A 13132-nucleotide genomic window follows, 5' to 3' on the forward strand; every position below is an offset into this window, starting at 1 on the left:
TGAGTGTAACATTTTTCATACTGGTTAGAGATCATATATAATTGAATCTAAATAAACTATAGAAGTTGTATTTCTGAAATAATTTTCAGCTCTGTGGTGTAGTGGATTACACACTCGCTTGTGGGTTAGAACCTGTGAGGAGAACAAATCCCCTAGCATAGGTTTGGGCACTTAATAAGAGACTGGGACTGTTGTGGATTGCCACACTAACCGGCTTATAAAGAGATCAAATGAATTGGTTCGGCCATCCACAGCAGTCCTAGTCTCCCATTTAGACCTCTTGAAAAAATGTTAGAGATCAAACATTAGGAGCTGCCTCACTTGATATAATATAACACATAACAAATGTTTGGAAATCTGTTCAAGTTTCTCATGCGGGAAAGAAAAAGAAAAAACGTCTGCTATGTTGGCATATTTTGGTATCGGTCTTAAAAATCCTGTATCGGTCGGCCTTAATTTATTATAACAAAAAACTCTTTAAAGGAAAACAACGTTATTGCTTTTCTGCTTAAAGATGTTTCTGCTCATCATTTTAAATCCATGTATTTATCTTTTTCAGGCTTCTGGAATTGAGGGATCTGAAATACCAGACGACATCAAGTTGATGGGCTTTGCCCAGCTCAGCATTAGTTAGATGTTCTACCTGGGACCGTGACTTGCCTAAAAAATGTGAAATTTAAAAAAAAAAAAATAGTTTGAATGCATTTTTTTTTCTTTCCATGGCTGTAAAGAAACCACTACTGCCAAAGAGAACCAGTACCATTATTTTCTTTTTCTTTTTTCTTTTTTTTTTTTTGTTGTCACGTATAGGATTATAAAATGCCACCTTGTTGAATTTTAGGTGGTCAGCTGAAGTATCAGAACATACAGTATGAGAATCACTCGAAAAAGTTTACAATGTACATGTAGAAGGATGCAATTATCCACAAGAAATGTTTTCATTTCCCATCCCGGTCTCCCTCATCCTGCTTAACCCCCTCCCCCCCCCCCCCCCTTCCTATCTCTAATGTGACGCATTTGCACAATCTGAACTAACACCCTTGAACCCTGACAAGTGTAACAATGCCTTATATATTCATCAGAACTACTGAATGCACATTTTTCGGGGGGTGGGGACATCCCCGGTTACCGTATGGAGCATTACATTGTCTGAAATGCACAAGTGTGCTTTCAGGTGCAGATGCCAAACTTTTTGCTGCAGCTTCACACGCCAAATAGAAATAAAAAGTTTCACATACTCTTGTTTTGACGTTGCAAAAACAAATTACTTCCTACAGAAAGAGATGGATGCATCTTAGTGTCTCGGAGTCTTTGCATTTAAAGGTTTTTCATATTCTTTATATTTTCCTATCATCAACAAATCCCATGAAAGACCAGTTACTTCCTGAAACATCTGAGCAGCAGCTTTTTTTCAACAAAGTAAATGATACACGTCTGTGGGGACTATTCAGCACTTAACTGATAGACATTAGCTCTCTGTGTAGCATGTTTGCATTGATTTAAATTAAATACCAGAAGCAAAGTATGCGTAAAACTTTGGATGTGCAGATTATTATTATTATTAGTATTATTATTAGTAGTATGATCACGTCTTGGGTTATGTTATGGGATTTAATGACAATAAATAACCTAATAAATAAAATTTTTTTTAATGCCCTTCTTTAAAAAAAAAAAAAAAAAAAAAAAAAAAAAAAAAAGCATCAGTGCTTTTCAAAACTCCAAATTGGCCTTCGTGTTGTGATTGATTGAAATACGTGTAAAGTAAAAAGTTTTGCAGCAGCTGAAACCACATGTGCTGTCTGAGCAGATGTGTCCCTCTGTTGGTGTTTGTTTGTCTGTTTGGAATTAGTTTTCACAAATTCTCAAAAAGAAAGAGAAAAAGACTTAAGTGCATATTTGTTTATGTGAATGGATTCTAAGTACTTGATTTAGTATGTAAATAATGACATTTGGCTCTGATTGGTTTGTTTGATTTTATACTGGGTGTTTCACTCTTGGCCTTCTTTCTCTTAAGACACGATTGGGGTTGTTTGGCTGCGTGAAGGATTACAACGATGACACTGCACATCAGGCTTTGAATTTGCTCGTTACTTTGCAGGACGTATTGTTGCTTGATCTGTCACGTGTGATCATTTGCGCATCAACAGTTTTCAGCTTTTTAACTTTCTCGCCTTTTGAAAATGTTGAATATATTTTCCCGTGGCGCTGTCCCCATGCAACATTTCCCCCCTCCAAAAAAACCCCCCCAGAAAAAGTGTCTCTTAGTAAGCACCAAGTGTGGGAGCTGTTTACAGTAGCTAGTCCTTTTAAGACGCATCTGAAGTAATACAGCTGCTTTGCCATCGTTTCTGAAAGTGGCTTTAATGAAGATTTCTTTCCGTCACTTTTGAAGACCTGAGCCGTGATTGTAAACGTGTTGAATGATCAGAACTGTTCGACCGCGCTCTGGATAATTTTGTGCATTTATGTCCACCGATGACGTGGCTCGATGATGAATGTCCATATCACAGTTATTTGGCACCGACGGCTGCAGAAGGTTCATTTACAGCTCTGCTCTTATGTGTGGATCTGAAACGCCAGCGAGGTTTTAGTGTTTCATTTGATGATGTGACAACTTTGTAACCAGATGCCATACTGAACCAATCTGAATGCATTAGTTTTTCTTTGCTTGCAGATGAAATGTTACAAGGAAATATTTGAACACGATTATAGTCAAAATACAATTTTACGCTAGCCTTAAATTGAAAATGACCAAGTGTAATTTTTTTTTCTGTGTGTGCGTGTGATGTTTCTCTCTGGTTTTGAGTTAGACTTTCGCTGTCCTTGAAATGTACTTCCTGTTACTTGTGAAGCTACCTTAAATAAAGATGTACAGGCGTGTCGACCCAGGTTTCTCCCCTCGGAAGGGAAGCGACAAAGTCAGCCACGCAATGTTGTGCATACGTTTTCAAACTGCAGTATTTGGTGCCATTCTCCTGTTATAGTCTGCAGGCAGGATTGGTCTGTATGAGCCCTGAGAGACGTGTGTGTGTGTGTGTTACATAGATTGAGCTCTGCTTTCGGGAGAATTGCAGATCTAATGGCTTTCTCATCCTTTCTCCAACAGTCCCACTTACACGCAGTCTAACAATAAACTGTAGCAAATGAACAGATGACTGGTTAAAAAAAAACTAAAACAACCCAAAATACACTTTTGTCCAGGCAATAACTAATCAAGGCTGTAATATATTTGAAGTTTGCACCTGTTTTCAGTTTAGTTTCTTTCCATTCTTTCATTTCCTCTGATTTTAATTGTTTTGGAGTTCAAAGCATGTTTCTCTTGATTATTTTTAATCAATAAAGAATGAGCATATCTGCCTCCTTTTAGAGGTTTGTCGCTTCTTTTAAATGCACCATTCGCTGTGATTTTTGCAGAAGATGTGGGCAAATTGCACACAATAAACAAAGGCATCAGAACTGATTCTAGATCTGTGCATTGTCATTTTCCTCACGTTGCACCTGTTTCTGTTTCAGACTGAGCTTGCTCCTTTGGTATCAGTTCCTCCAGATTTATTGTCCTTACTATCAGTTTTATTGTGTTCACTTTCTCCTCACTCAGCATTAAAGGGCTGCATCAGCATTGTTTAAAGCAGGAAAGCAGGGGGAGACGGATTCTGTAAGGCTTTGAAAACTTTTTACATTTAGCATAATGAGTTGACCCTCCTGTCTGTGTCTGTAACTACGAAAATGCAAATGTTATTTTTGAGCTATGTAAGGGAAACACTGTTGAAACGAGGGTCAGACTGGGCAAACATCCAGGTGGACTTTGTCTCTAAATCGCCACATTGCCAATGAAAGGCAACAGAAGTTATCAAATTCTGCATTGTTTTCTTTTGAGGAAAAAAAGAAAGAAACTGAGAATAAACGTGCTTTTTGCTCACAGAATTTCATTTTAGATGTGTAGTCTGTAAACCTGAGCTGATGCTGATCACAACCCCTGCTATGTTGGCTTGATCACAGCTAATGGAGTTACTGACAGCAGTATTGCTGTTATGAGGCCTTTTCCCATTGTAACCGGTCAAATTCGGGTTATCCGATTACATTGAATATAAAGTATTGTCTCGAATGTTCAATGGATCTGAGGTTAGTTTATTCACACTTTCTCCCATATAAGCACTCCAAAAGCGAGACGCTTGGCCTGAGATGGCATTAACTCATGATACGATACCAATCGTATCACAAGACATGATCCTGTGATACGCAATATACATCACGATATCTACATAACTGCTAGGAGGAGGGGACTTCCAAAAAAGGCAGTAATCGCCATATAAGATAAGAGATAAGATAAGACTTTATTGATGCCACAACGGGGAAATTTTTGCGTCACCTCAGCTCAGGTACAGATATCAGAAGGAAAATACAAAAATACAAATAAGTACAATCAATGAAAAAAAGTAAGATAATACATTATATACATATGTGCATCATTATTAGCCCAGAGACAGATCTTGCCCCTCTGTGACCATTTATTGGGTAATCAGAAGAAAATGGATGTTAAATGTGAACTGTTAACTGTCCTGAGCTATATATTTAGGTTATGACTTTTATAATTTAACTTGTTCAGTTTTTCTGTCTAATATTACAGAAGTTTAATGGAGAGTTTTGAGAGGCTAATGCTGGCATTAGGTGACAAATAAGATGGCATTACTACTATCAAACGTACTAACTTAAAAAAAGAAAAACTAATGGAGTGTTGTTATGTACCTTTATCAGATATATGCAGCTGTCATGTCCTGAAACATAATCAAAACCTGATACTAATGGATCACATTTGGCAGTGTACAGTACATCAGCAGTCTGTTAGCGAGTTTGGAGGTCGTAAAAGCACAGTGATTATCAGTTTAAACATTAACCAAGTCACGTTGAGTACTTGTGGATGAACTCTGATTAAAACCAAATCTTTTCTCATTTTCACATGAAGCTCTGAGGACTTAGATGTAAATATGAGCAACTTTGGGGAGATTTTGAAGGAGATTAATTCATTTGGTTTATTTCAGAAACGTTTGGTGGTTGCATTATGCATCCCAAGCATATTTCTAGCTTTTGACGTTATTGGCCAGGTGTTTGTCGGCATGAGCTTTCCACACAACTGCAACACCGACTGGATCATGGAGTGTGGGCCCAACCTGACAGAAGACAGGCAAAAAAATCTGACCATCCCTGTGAAGGAGGATGGTGGATTTGAGAGCTGTTTGATGTTCACGCCGGTGGATTGGGATTTGGAAATGATTGAAAAATATGGGATCAACACCACAACAGAATGCGTTAATGGAACAGATTTTGAGGCATCTGGTGGTGCCTCCAGCATTGTGACAGAGGTAAAACGTCCTTAGTGCTCGCAGGAATGTACCTAGTTGTTCCAGGAATTCTGTTGGCTTGCTCTGTATGAGCTGATGATTTGACCATCAGAAGAGTAAATCACAGCAAAGCATTTCAGCATCTTTTTTTTATATATAAATGTCTCCTCTTGGGTTGGTCCTTTACAAAAGAAAGTTGGTGTTTTGCATGACAATAACACCGACTTCTTCTCTGCTACCAGTTTGACCTGGTGTGTGACAGGAGCAACTTCATTGAAGCGTCACAGTCCATCTACATGGCTGGTCTTCTGGTTGGAGCACTGGTCCTGGGCTCCATGGCTGACAGGTATGGATCATTATCCTTATGTAATGACACTGATTAAATGCAAATCAACACTGAATAGTTTGTGTTGATCTTTTAACCCATGTAAAAATAAACTTACAGTAGCTTTAATAGTAGTCAAACTGTGTAGTTGTTATTGCTGTGATTGGGACGTTAATGAGGATGCACAGAAACAGCTCATCCCAATGAGTATGATTTGTTTTTCATTCTTGTCAACAGATTTAGTCCAGATGCTTTTTACACGCAGTGATTCAGACTATATCTACACCGTTAGGGTTGACTGCCAAGTGCAGCATATTAAATCAGGTCACCCACTGGACATAATAAACATGACGTTGGTTTATTTTCTAAATTCTGAGGAAAGGCCATACACATTATGCTTGCATATTCAAGTCCAGGATCAGTGAAACAGCTCTTTCTTGTCTCTGTAGGTTTGGTCGCCGCTTTGTTGTCCTGCTTTCACTCCTCTTGCTGATGGTTTTTGGTGTGGGAGTTGCTTTCTCACCCAACATCTACGTTTTTATAGTTCTCCGATTTTTAGGCGGAACCTCGGTCTCTGGCATTGTTGCTAATGCATTTGTAATAGGTAGGTACAATGTTTAGTCACAGCTGAATTTAATACCACGTTGTACTCTTGCATCCTACCTGGTACCACTGGAGATGATCTACACATCACAGCACTGTACATGCAAAAAAAACCCAATAATTTCTTGGTTTTTTTGTATATTTTTTGCACAAGTTAAATGTTTCAGATCATCAAACAAATGTTAATATTAGACAAAGATAACGCAAGCAAATACAAAATGCACTTTTTAAATGGTGATATTCATTGTTTCTGTTGCAAATCATAGTACACACACACACACACACACACACACGCACACACGCACACACGCCAGCAGTGAATCTAATAGATTTCAGCTTGTTAATTTAATTGTATCTTATGATCCAGGTGTATGTTGTATACAGAAGTATAAATGAGTTTAGCATGATCTTGTCAGGGGACATACGCATGCTAAACAAAACTGTAAACCAGAAATCATTCTTTTTCCACATTTTCTGTTGGGCTGAAGGAGGAGAATGGAGTGATTCTTCCAGGTTTGCGTTATGCACCATTATCTGCCACTCCACTTTTCCTCTTGGATTGATGCTGATGTCTGGTGCTGCCTATTTTATCCGCAATTGGAGGATCCTGCAGCTGGTGCTCTTCTGCCCACTTATCCTCGTTCTGGGTATTTTCTACTGGTCAGTTGCCACTCCTGTCACATTAAATATTATTACCAACATTGTGTAGAATAACTTTATAAATAAAATTACGGTTTGTGATCCTTTTAACCAGGATTCTTCCCGAATCAGCTCGCTGGCTCATTACCCAGGGCCGCAAGAAAGATGCTATAAAGGAGATCCAGAGGGCAGCCAAGGTGAACAAGAGAAAGGTCTCCAAAGACCTGTTGGAGAAGGTGATCAAACTCTTTGGCTTCAACCAAAATCAAAGAAAATATAATACTGAAGCACACTCACGTAAAAATGTAATTGTTTAGCTGGAGGATGAGACTACAACCAAAAGAGGAAACATGTTGGACATCTTCAGGATATCATATCTGAGAAAACGTGCTCTCATCATGAGCTACGTCTGGTGAATATAATTTTTACCCTCTAAAAGGTGCCATATTTATTTCCTTTCCTTTTTGGGTTGACTAAAAATATCTCTCATGCTTAACAGGTTTGGAACTAGTCTGCTGTACTATGGACTGAGCCTGAACGTTGGCAGTTTTGGTCTGGATATTTATCTGACACAGTTCATCTTTGGTTTGGTAGAATTGCCCGCACGTCTGGGCAGTCTGCCTGTCCTCCAGCTCATTGGGAGAAGGATTGGTATGTCAGTAGTGTTACTTTTTGGAGGTTTAGCTTGTCTTGGGATCCTTGTCATACCAAAAGGTACTTATATGCTTTTTCATTTATAATCTTGAAGATTAATTTTCCTAAAAAAATAGTCCTATAAAAGCTAAATCTGTTAAATGTTATGTGCAACTTGTTTTTTGTTTGTCCATCAGATCTTCCCATAGTAATAACAGTCATAGCTGTATTGGGAAAATTTTCTGCCACTGCCAGTTTTTCCATAGTCTATGTTTATACGGCAGAATTATATCCCACCAATATAAGGTAAAGCATTATAATAATGAAATTCTCAATTTTATTTATTTATTTTGATCCAGTGAGTTTGATGATTGGTTCATCGTCTGTACTTGCAGGCAGAACGGTGTGGGTCTGAACTCCATGTTGGCTCGTGTGGCAGGCATCCTTGCTCCTCTAATCAGGCTTCTGAGCACCTACCATTACACCATTCCCATGCTGATCTATGGAATCATCCCCCTTGCTGCTGGGGGTCTCTGTTTACTACTGCCCGAAACCCGTAACGTTGAGCTTCAGGACCATGCCGAACTTACGTTAGTTACCAAACTCCACCTCAAAAACCAAAACATCTAAAGGGTTTTTCATAAATATTGTATTCTTTTATTTCAGCAAACTTGAGGATGAGGCTGCTGAGGATGGGTCTTTGACTAAAGTGGACAAAATGGAAAAGAGCACAAAACTGTGATTTATATGGTGAATTTATATGGTTCTCACCTTTTTACACTCATTTTCTAAACCAGTGCACTGGTAAAAAGATTTTGCATATGGTTTGCTAAAATGACCAACTTCAGTTGAATGTTTTTGGTAGTTACAAACTGTTAATAAATCTTGTTCTTCCAAAAGTTATATAATATTTGATCAATTAGATGTATATGTATAGTAAAAGAAGCATAAACTGTAATTGTTATATACTTTTTTAAGCTTTGTACTAGATTTTTTTTTAAAACTACCTATTTAATAAACTGTTATTTACCCCCAAATAAAACTCCCAAACACCAACCCCCTGAAGACTATGCCCCCCCCCCAAAAAAAATCATATAGATATATATATATCTATCGATCTACATATCTATATATAATACAAATACAAAAAGCCTGTTTCATTTCTTGTTATCTATCAGTAGTCTTCCCCTTTTTGAGTTTCTATCTCATTTCTTAGACTTTTTATCTGATTTAGTGCTCAGTTTGTATAAAGGAATCAGTGAACATTTATCTACACGTTTCAACACTGCAATTAATTTATTATTAGATTCAGCTGAGCCCACTCACAGTCCTCAAACCCCTGTGTCACTAGTGAAGACTCTGAAAAACCTCCTAATGGCCTCTGGTAGGAAAAACATCTCTGTGCTTTTCCTGCTATCTCAATGCAGCATTCAGTATTGCTGATCGTAATATTTTACTAAAGAAACTAGAGTTCTTTCTGTAGCAAAATTACACATATTTGATGATAGTAGCTGTATTGAGTAATGTGGCACACTCACACAGACTGCCCTGCCCCGTCTACACTGCAGATGTCACCAATGAGGTGATTTGATGAAAATGCCAAAAGTGGATACTTTTGGCATTTTGTGAGTAGGGTTTTCATAGTAGCTTAACAAAAAAACAAAATTCAAGTAGGAATATTAATAATATAACGTATAAGGGTAGAACGGGACCTTTACTAAACTACAGTTTGTTTAGCAAACATCCTGCAATGCTAAAGTGAAAACTCCCTAAATTATTTGCCTTCCTGTGAGCAAGCACATGGTGACAGTGGGAAGGAAAAACACCCTTTTAACAGGAAGTAACCTCTGTCAGAACTAGACTCAGGAAAAGGTTTTAAAAGCCTGTGAAGATATTATATTTACTTTTGATCCTTTCAGCAAATTTTGTATTTATTTAATGTTACATATTGTAACGATACACTCAGTGTGTGCTGTTTTTATATCCAGTTGAATTGTTGTTATCTTTGTTGTGCCACTAATTTGACTGAACTTCTTAGTTTGAATTAAGTATGGATACTCGACAGCCTGTGATTGTTGCTGTTAAAGCGTTTTTAACAGAAACTCTGTAATGGAAACTTTCCAAAAGATACAGACATTTTATTTTATAAATAGTACTGAGAATTGATAAAGCCAGTTTTACTTTACATAATTTGCTGTTGGCTAAAAACAACGCATTTTGACACAATCCCTATTCTAGGAACATATTTCCTGGTGAAGACGTTTTCTTTTTCCTGTCAGCACTTGAGGTTACCAGGAATCTTTTTCTTGCCATTGTCACATTAAAAATATGTACCTGATGTATGTCAAGTTATGTTTATCCATGGCAGTGATATTTATGTCGCCTCTTTAGTACTTTAGAAATATATAGGATAAAAAGTTTAGCGTGGCTTTACGATACTAACAAAACAAAAACAATAAAATAAATATCGTCGATGTAGCACAAAACATTGAACTCTAAATAAAAGCTGTCTCTGATCTTTCTACTTTGAGCTTCATTTCTCAGTTGAGCCAATGACTGTACAACAAGCTGTTTTGGTTCTTTTGTGAACAGTAATGAACTGTTCATATAGCATCATTTATACATTTAAGATATTTCCATAAATCAGTACAGGCTGAAATCGCACCATTTTTCACTATTACTGTATAGTTATGTGAGGTTTTGCTTGGAGCATTTAAGTGTATGTTATTTTCTTCATTTTAATTTAAGTATGTAATGGAATTCTTACTTTACTAACCCTTACATTAAGAAACTGTTAGACTACTGTACTGTATAAAGACATCAATTGTATACAGAAAAAAAGAATTTGAATAATGTTTGATTTGCAGAAAGAGACAAAAAAGAAGTCGCTTTCTTGAACTACAGTGTAATGATTGACAAACATGAAGGCCAAAAAAAAAGAGATTAGAGAGCCTCCATATTGTGTATACAAACAATTTAATTGTGACAGTTTTTACTTATAAAAAAATAAATAAAATAATATCCATACTTTTCAGTCTCTCTCGCTCTGTCTCTCTCTCTCACACACACAAACACACCAAAACAGAAAAGTAATATAAATAAAGTGCAGTGTATCATAAGGTTTTTACATTTTTTTTTTTTGCATTAAATGTTGAGCAATACTATCCACCGACGTCAACCTTCAAAGACACATGAAGTACATAAAACATCCAGAGTTCATTTCAAGTGTTGAGCTTGTGTCTGATAGCTGTTCACTCCAACTCTCAACATGACAACTAAAGAGATGTTGGTATTCAGGGGCGATTTTAGCCCAGTTTTGGAGGTGCTTCAGCACCCCCAAAATGAATCAAAGCACCCCCAAAGATGTCTTACTTTTTTTGAAAATATGTGCCGTTTGTGGGACACACTACTAAAAGTATAAAAAGCATACAGTACTTAATTGAGATGGAACATTTTAACAACAAAAGTATAGATAACCCCTCCCCCCTCCCAAAATGGTTTGTTCCAGCTCGGCTCTTTCCTACTTGCTTTAGCGCCGTTGCTACCAGAGCGATGGTGGCTGAGACGCAGCGGAGCAGAGGTGGAAGTGCCTGGCTTAAAACAGGACATATTAGCTGCATTTAACTTTCAGTTACTCTTTATATAGTTAGGTAGGAGTCAGACCGTGTTTCTTTTTAACTGAAAAACATTACACCAGGTAACCTGCTGTGTTGAAAATAGGGCTGCCACGATTAGTCGACTAGTCACGATTACGTAGACTATCAAAATCATCGAAGACTGATTTAATAGCAGTGTCGCCAACTCCTTAGTAAGGAAAATCGCTATTGGCTGTCCTAAAAGTCGCTAGAAGTCGCCAAATGACGTCATCACCTAATTTGCATAATTTGTCATGCTAATGTAATTGTAACCTACGTTGTTGGAGAGAGACATAACGTTGTGGAAGAGACATAAAGTGAGTAAAAAACGTCCTAAATGCAGTTAGAATTTATTTAGAACTAAAAATTAAATTTATTTTAGCAATTATTGTTTTTTTAATGTCACAATTCCAACCCTGCTCCTTTATCCAGGCCTGGACTGGCAAAAGTGACCCGAAATTGGCACTCTGGTGGAGTTACTTTGTGTGTGAGAGTGTGTGTTTATAAGTAGTTTTAAACCTTGTGATCCACAAAACAGCCTAACAGTAAAAGAAGAACTCATGCGCGATTCATTTGCAGTTTGGACGCACAGGTGTGAACGTCTCCTGCCCTGATAGCAGCTGGGGGAGGACTATCCTCCACCCGTGAGCGCTTTGGCACGGGTGAGGCGCCCACGGCAGCACCTCTGCTTGTTGAGAGTGAGAGCGATACGCGTTTTCACGTCAAAAAGTCGTCATAAATAAGTCTCCAATAATACCAGAAAAAGTCGCCAGATTTGTCGCAAGTCGCTTTTTAGAAAAAGAGTCGCTAAGGGGGTCTGAAAACTCGCTAAATATAGCGACAAAGTCGCTAAGTTGGCAACACTGTTTAATAGTCAACCCGTCGTTTGAAGCTTTGTAAGATCACAAACAGTGTTGCCAACTCCTCAGTAAGGAAAATCGCTATTGGCTGTCCTAAAAGTCGCTAGAAGTCGCTAAATGACGTTATCACCTAATTTGCATAATTGGTCATGCTAATGTAATTGTAACCTACATTGTTGGAGAGAGAAATAACATCGTGGAAGAGACATAAAGTGAGTAAAAAACGTCCTAAATGCATTTAGAGTTTATTTAGAGCTACAAATTAAATTTATTTTAGTGATTATTGTTTTTTTTAATGTCACAATTCCAATCCTGCTCCTTAATCCGGGCTTGGACCGGCAAAAGTGACCCGAAATAGGCACTCTGGTGGAGTTACTTTGTGTGTGTGTGTTTATATGTAGTTTTAAACCTTGTGATCCACAAAACAGCATAAGAGTAAAAGAAGAACTGACTGCGTTACAGCACCCGCTGCTTGTTGAGAGTAAAAGCAATATGCGCTTTCACGTCTTTTTTTAGCGACTTTTTTTAGAAAAAAAGTCGCTAGGGGGTCTGAAAACTCGCTAAATATAGCGACAAAGTCGCTAAGTTGGCAACACTGATCACAAAAGACGCAGGAACAAGTAGTAGAATTTAAGAGTGTAATAACGGACTGAAACAGAAGATGGCAGCACTGCATGTACAAGGATGCCAGCTGCCGTTTAACCCCAAGAAGAAGAAGGAGCTGTGTCCCAGAATTCATAGCGCAGCCCAGCTCAGTTTCCAACAATGGCGGCAGCTAGTTAGTTTTAATATTACTCTTATTATTCTTTCTGGGTCACAAAATAAACGTTTAGCATATTTTCAGGCGAGAATGTAGCTGTGTAAACCTCAAATATCTGCTCAGTTTATCAAGACACCACATATTTTCAAAAGCGCTCCGACGTTTTCGGAGACGTTTGTTACCCACTAGCTTGATAGCTAGCCGGGGGCAAGGCTCACTAGAGCCCGTGAGAACACCGGACTCGGCAAATCGTTTTCAAACCCACTGCGGTCTTTCGCTACTCAGGTCACTTAGATAACTTAAAAATGTTATTGTTTGGCTTTTTTTTAGTATTTTAT

At 37.9% G+C, this 13132-nt stretch overlaps 2 protein-coding genes across 3 annotated transcripts in view; both read left to right on the forward strand.

Moving 5' to 3' along the window:
- oxsr1b (oxidative stress responsive kinase 1b) overlaps positions 1 to 3123 on the forward strand; it is a 39820-nt gene extending 36697 nt beyond the window's left edge. For both annotated transcript variants that reach the window (XM_085173380.1, XM_085173377.1), the window contains one exon: positions 560 to 3123. In XM_085173380.1, the coding sequence (XP_085029506.1) occupies positions 560 to 634 (75 nt within the window). In that variant the 3' untranslated portion in view covers positions 635 to 3123. The remainder of the gene's footprint in view (positions 1 to 559) is intronic.
- A 147-nt stretch (positions 3124 to 3270) lies between these two features.
- Positions 3271 to 8570, forward strand: LOC146511449 (solute carrier family 22 member 13-like). The gene is made up of 10 exons (XM_085173376.1): positions 3271 to 5360; positions 5582 to 5685; positions 6114 to 6268; positions 6756 to 6927; positions 7022 to 7142; positions 7224 to 7318; positions 7406 to 7620; positions 7737 to 7845; positions 7935 to 8129; positions 8206 to 8570. Exons 1-10 carry the CDS (start codon positions 4986 to 4988, stop codon positions 8279 to 8281), a joined length of 1617 nt encoding a protein of 538 aa, XP_085029502.1. The 5' UTR covers positions 3271 to 4985; the 3' UTR covers positions 8282 to 8570.
- The last annotated feature ends 4562 nt before the right edge of the window (positions 8571 to 13132 follow it).

Source organism: Neolamprologus multifasciatus, chromosome 9 (assembly GCF_963576455.1).
Source record: "Neolamprologus multifasciatus chromosome 9, fNeoMul1.2, whole genome shotgun sequence".
Classification (NCBI taxonomy): domain Eukaryota; kingdom Metazoa; phylum Chordata; class Actinopteri; order Cichliformes; family Cichlidae; genus Neolamprologus; species Neolamprologus multifasciatus.

Excerpts from the sequence above, each read along its gene's own strand:
- LOC146511449 (XM_085173376.1), top strand. The coding sequence starts at position 4,986 with ATGAGCAACTTTGGGGAGATTTTGAAGGAGATTAATTCATTTGGTTTA. Across the intron at positions 5,686-6,113 it reads CTGGGCTCCATGGCTGACAG|GTTTGGTCGCCGCTTTGTTG; the intron begins GTATGGATCATT and ends TTGTCTCTGTAG. Across the intron at positions 6,269-6,755 it reads TGCTAATGCATTTGTAATAG|GAGGAGAATGGAGTGATTCT; the intron begins GTAGGTACAATG and ends GTTGGGCTGAAG.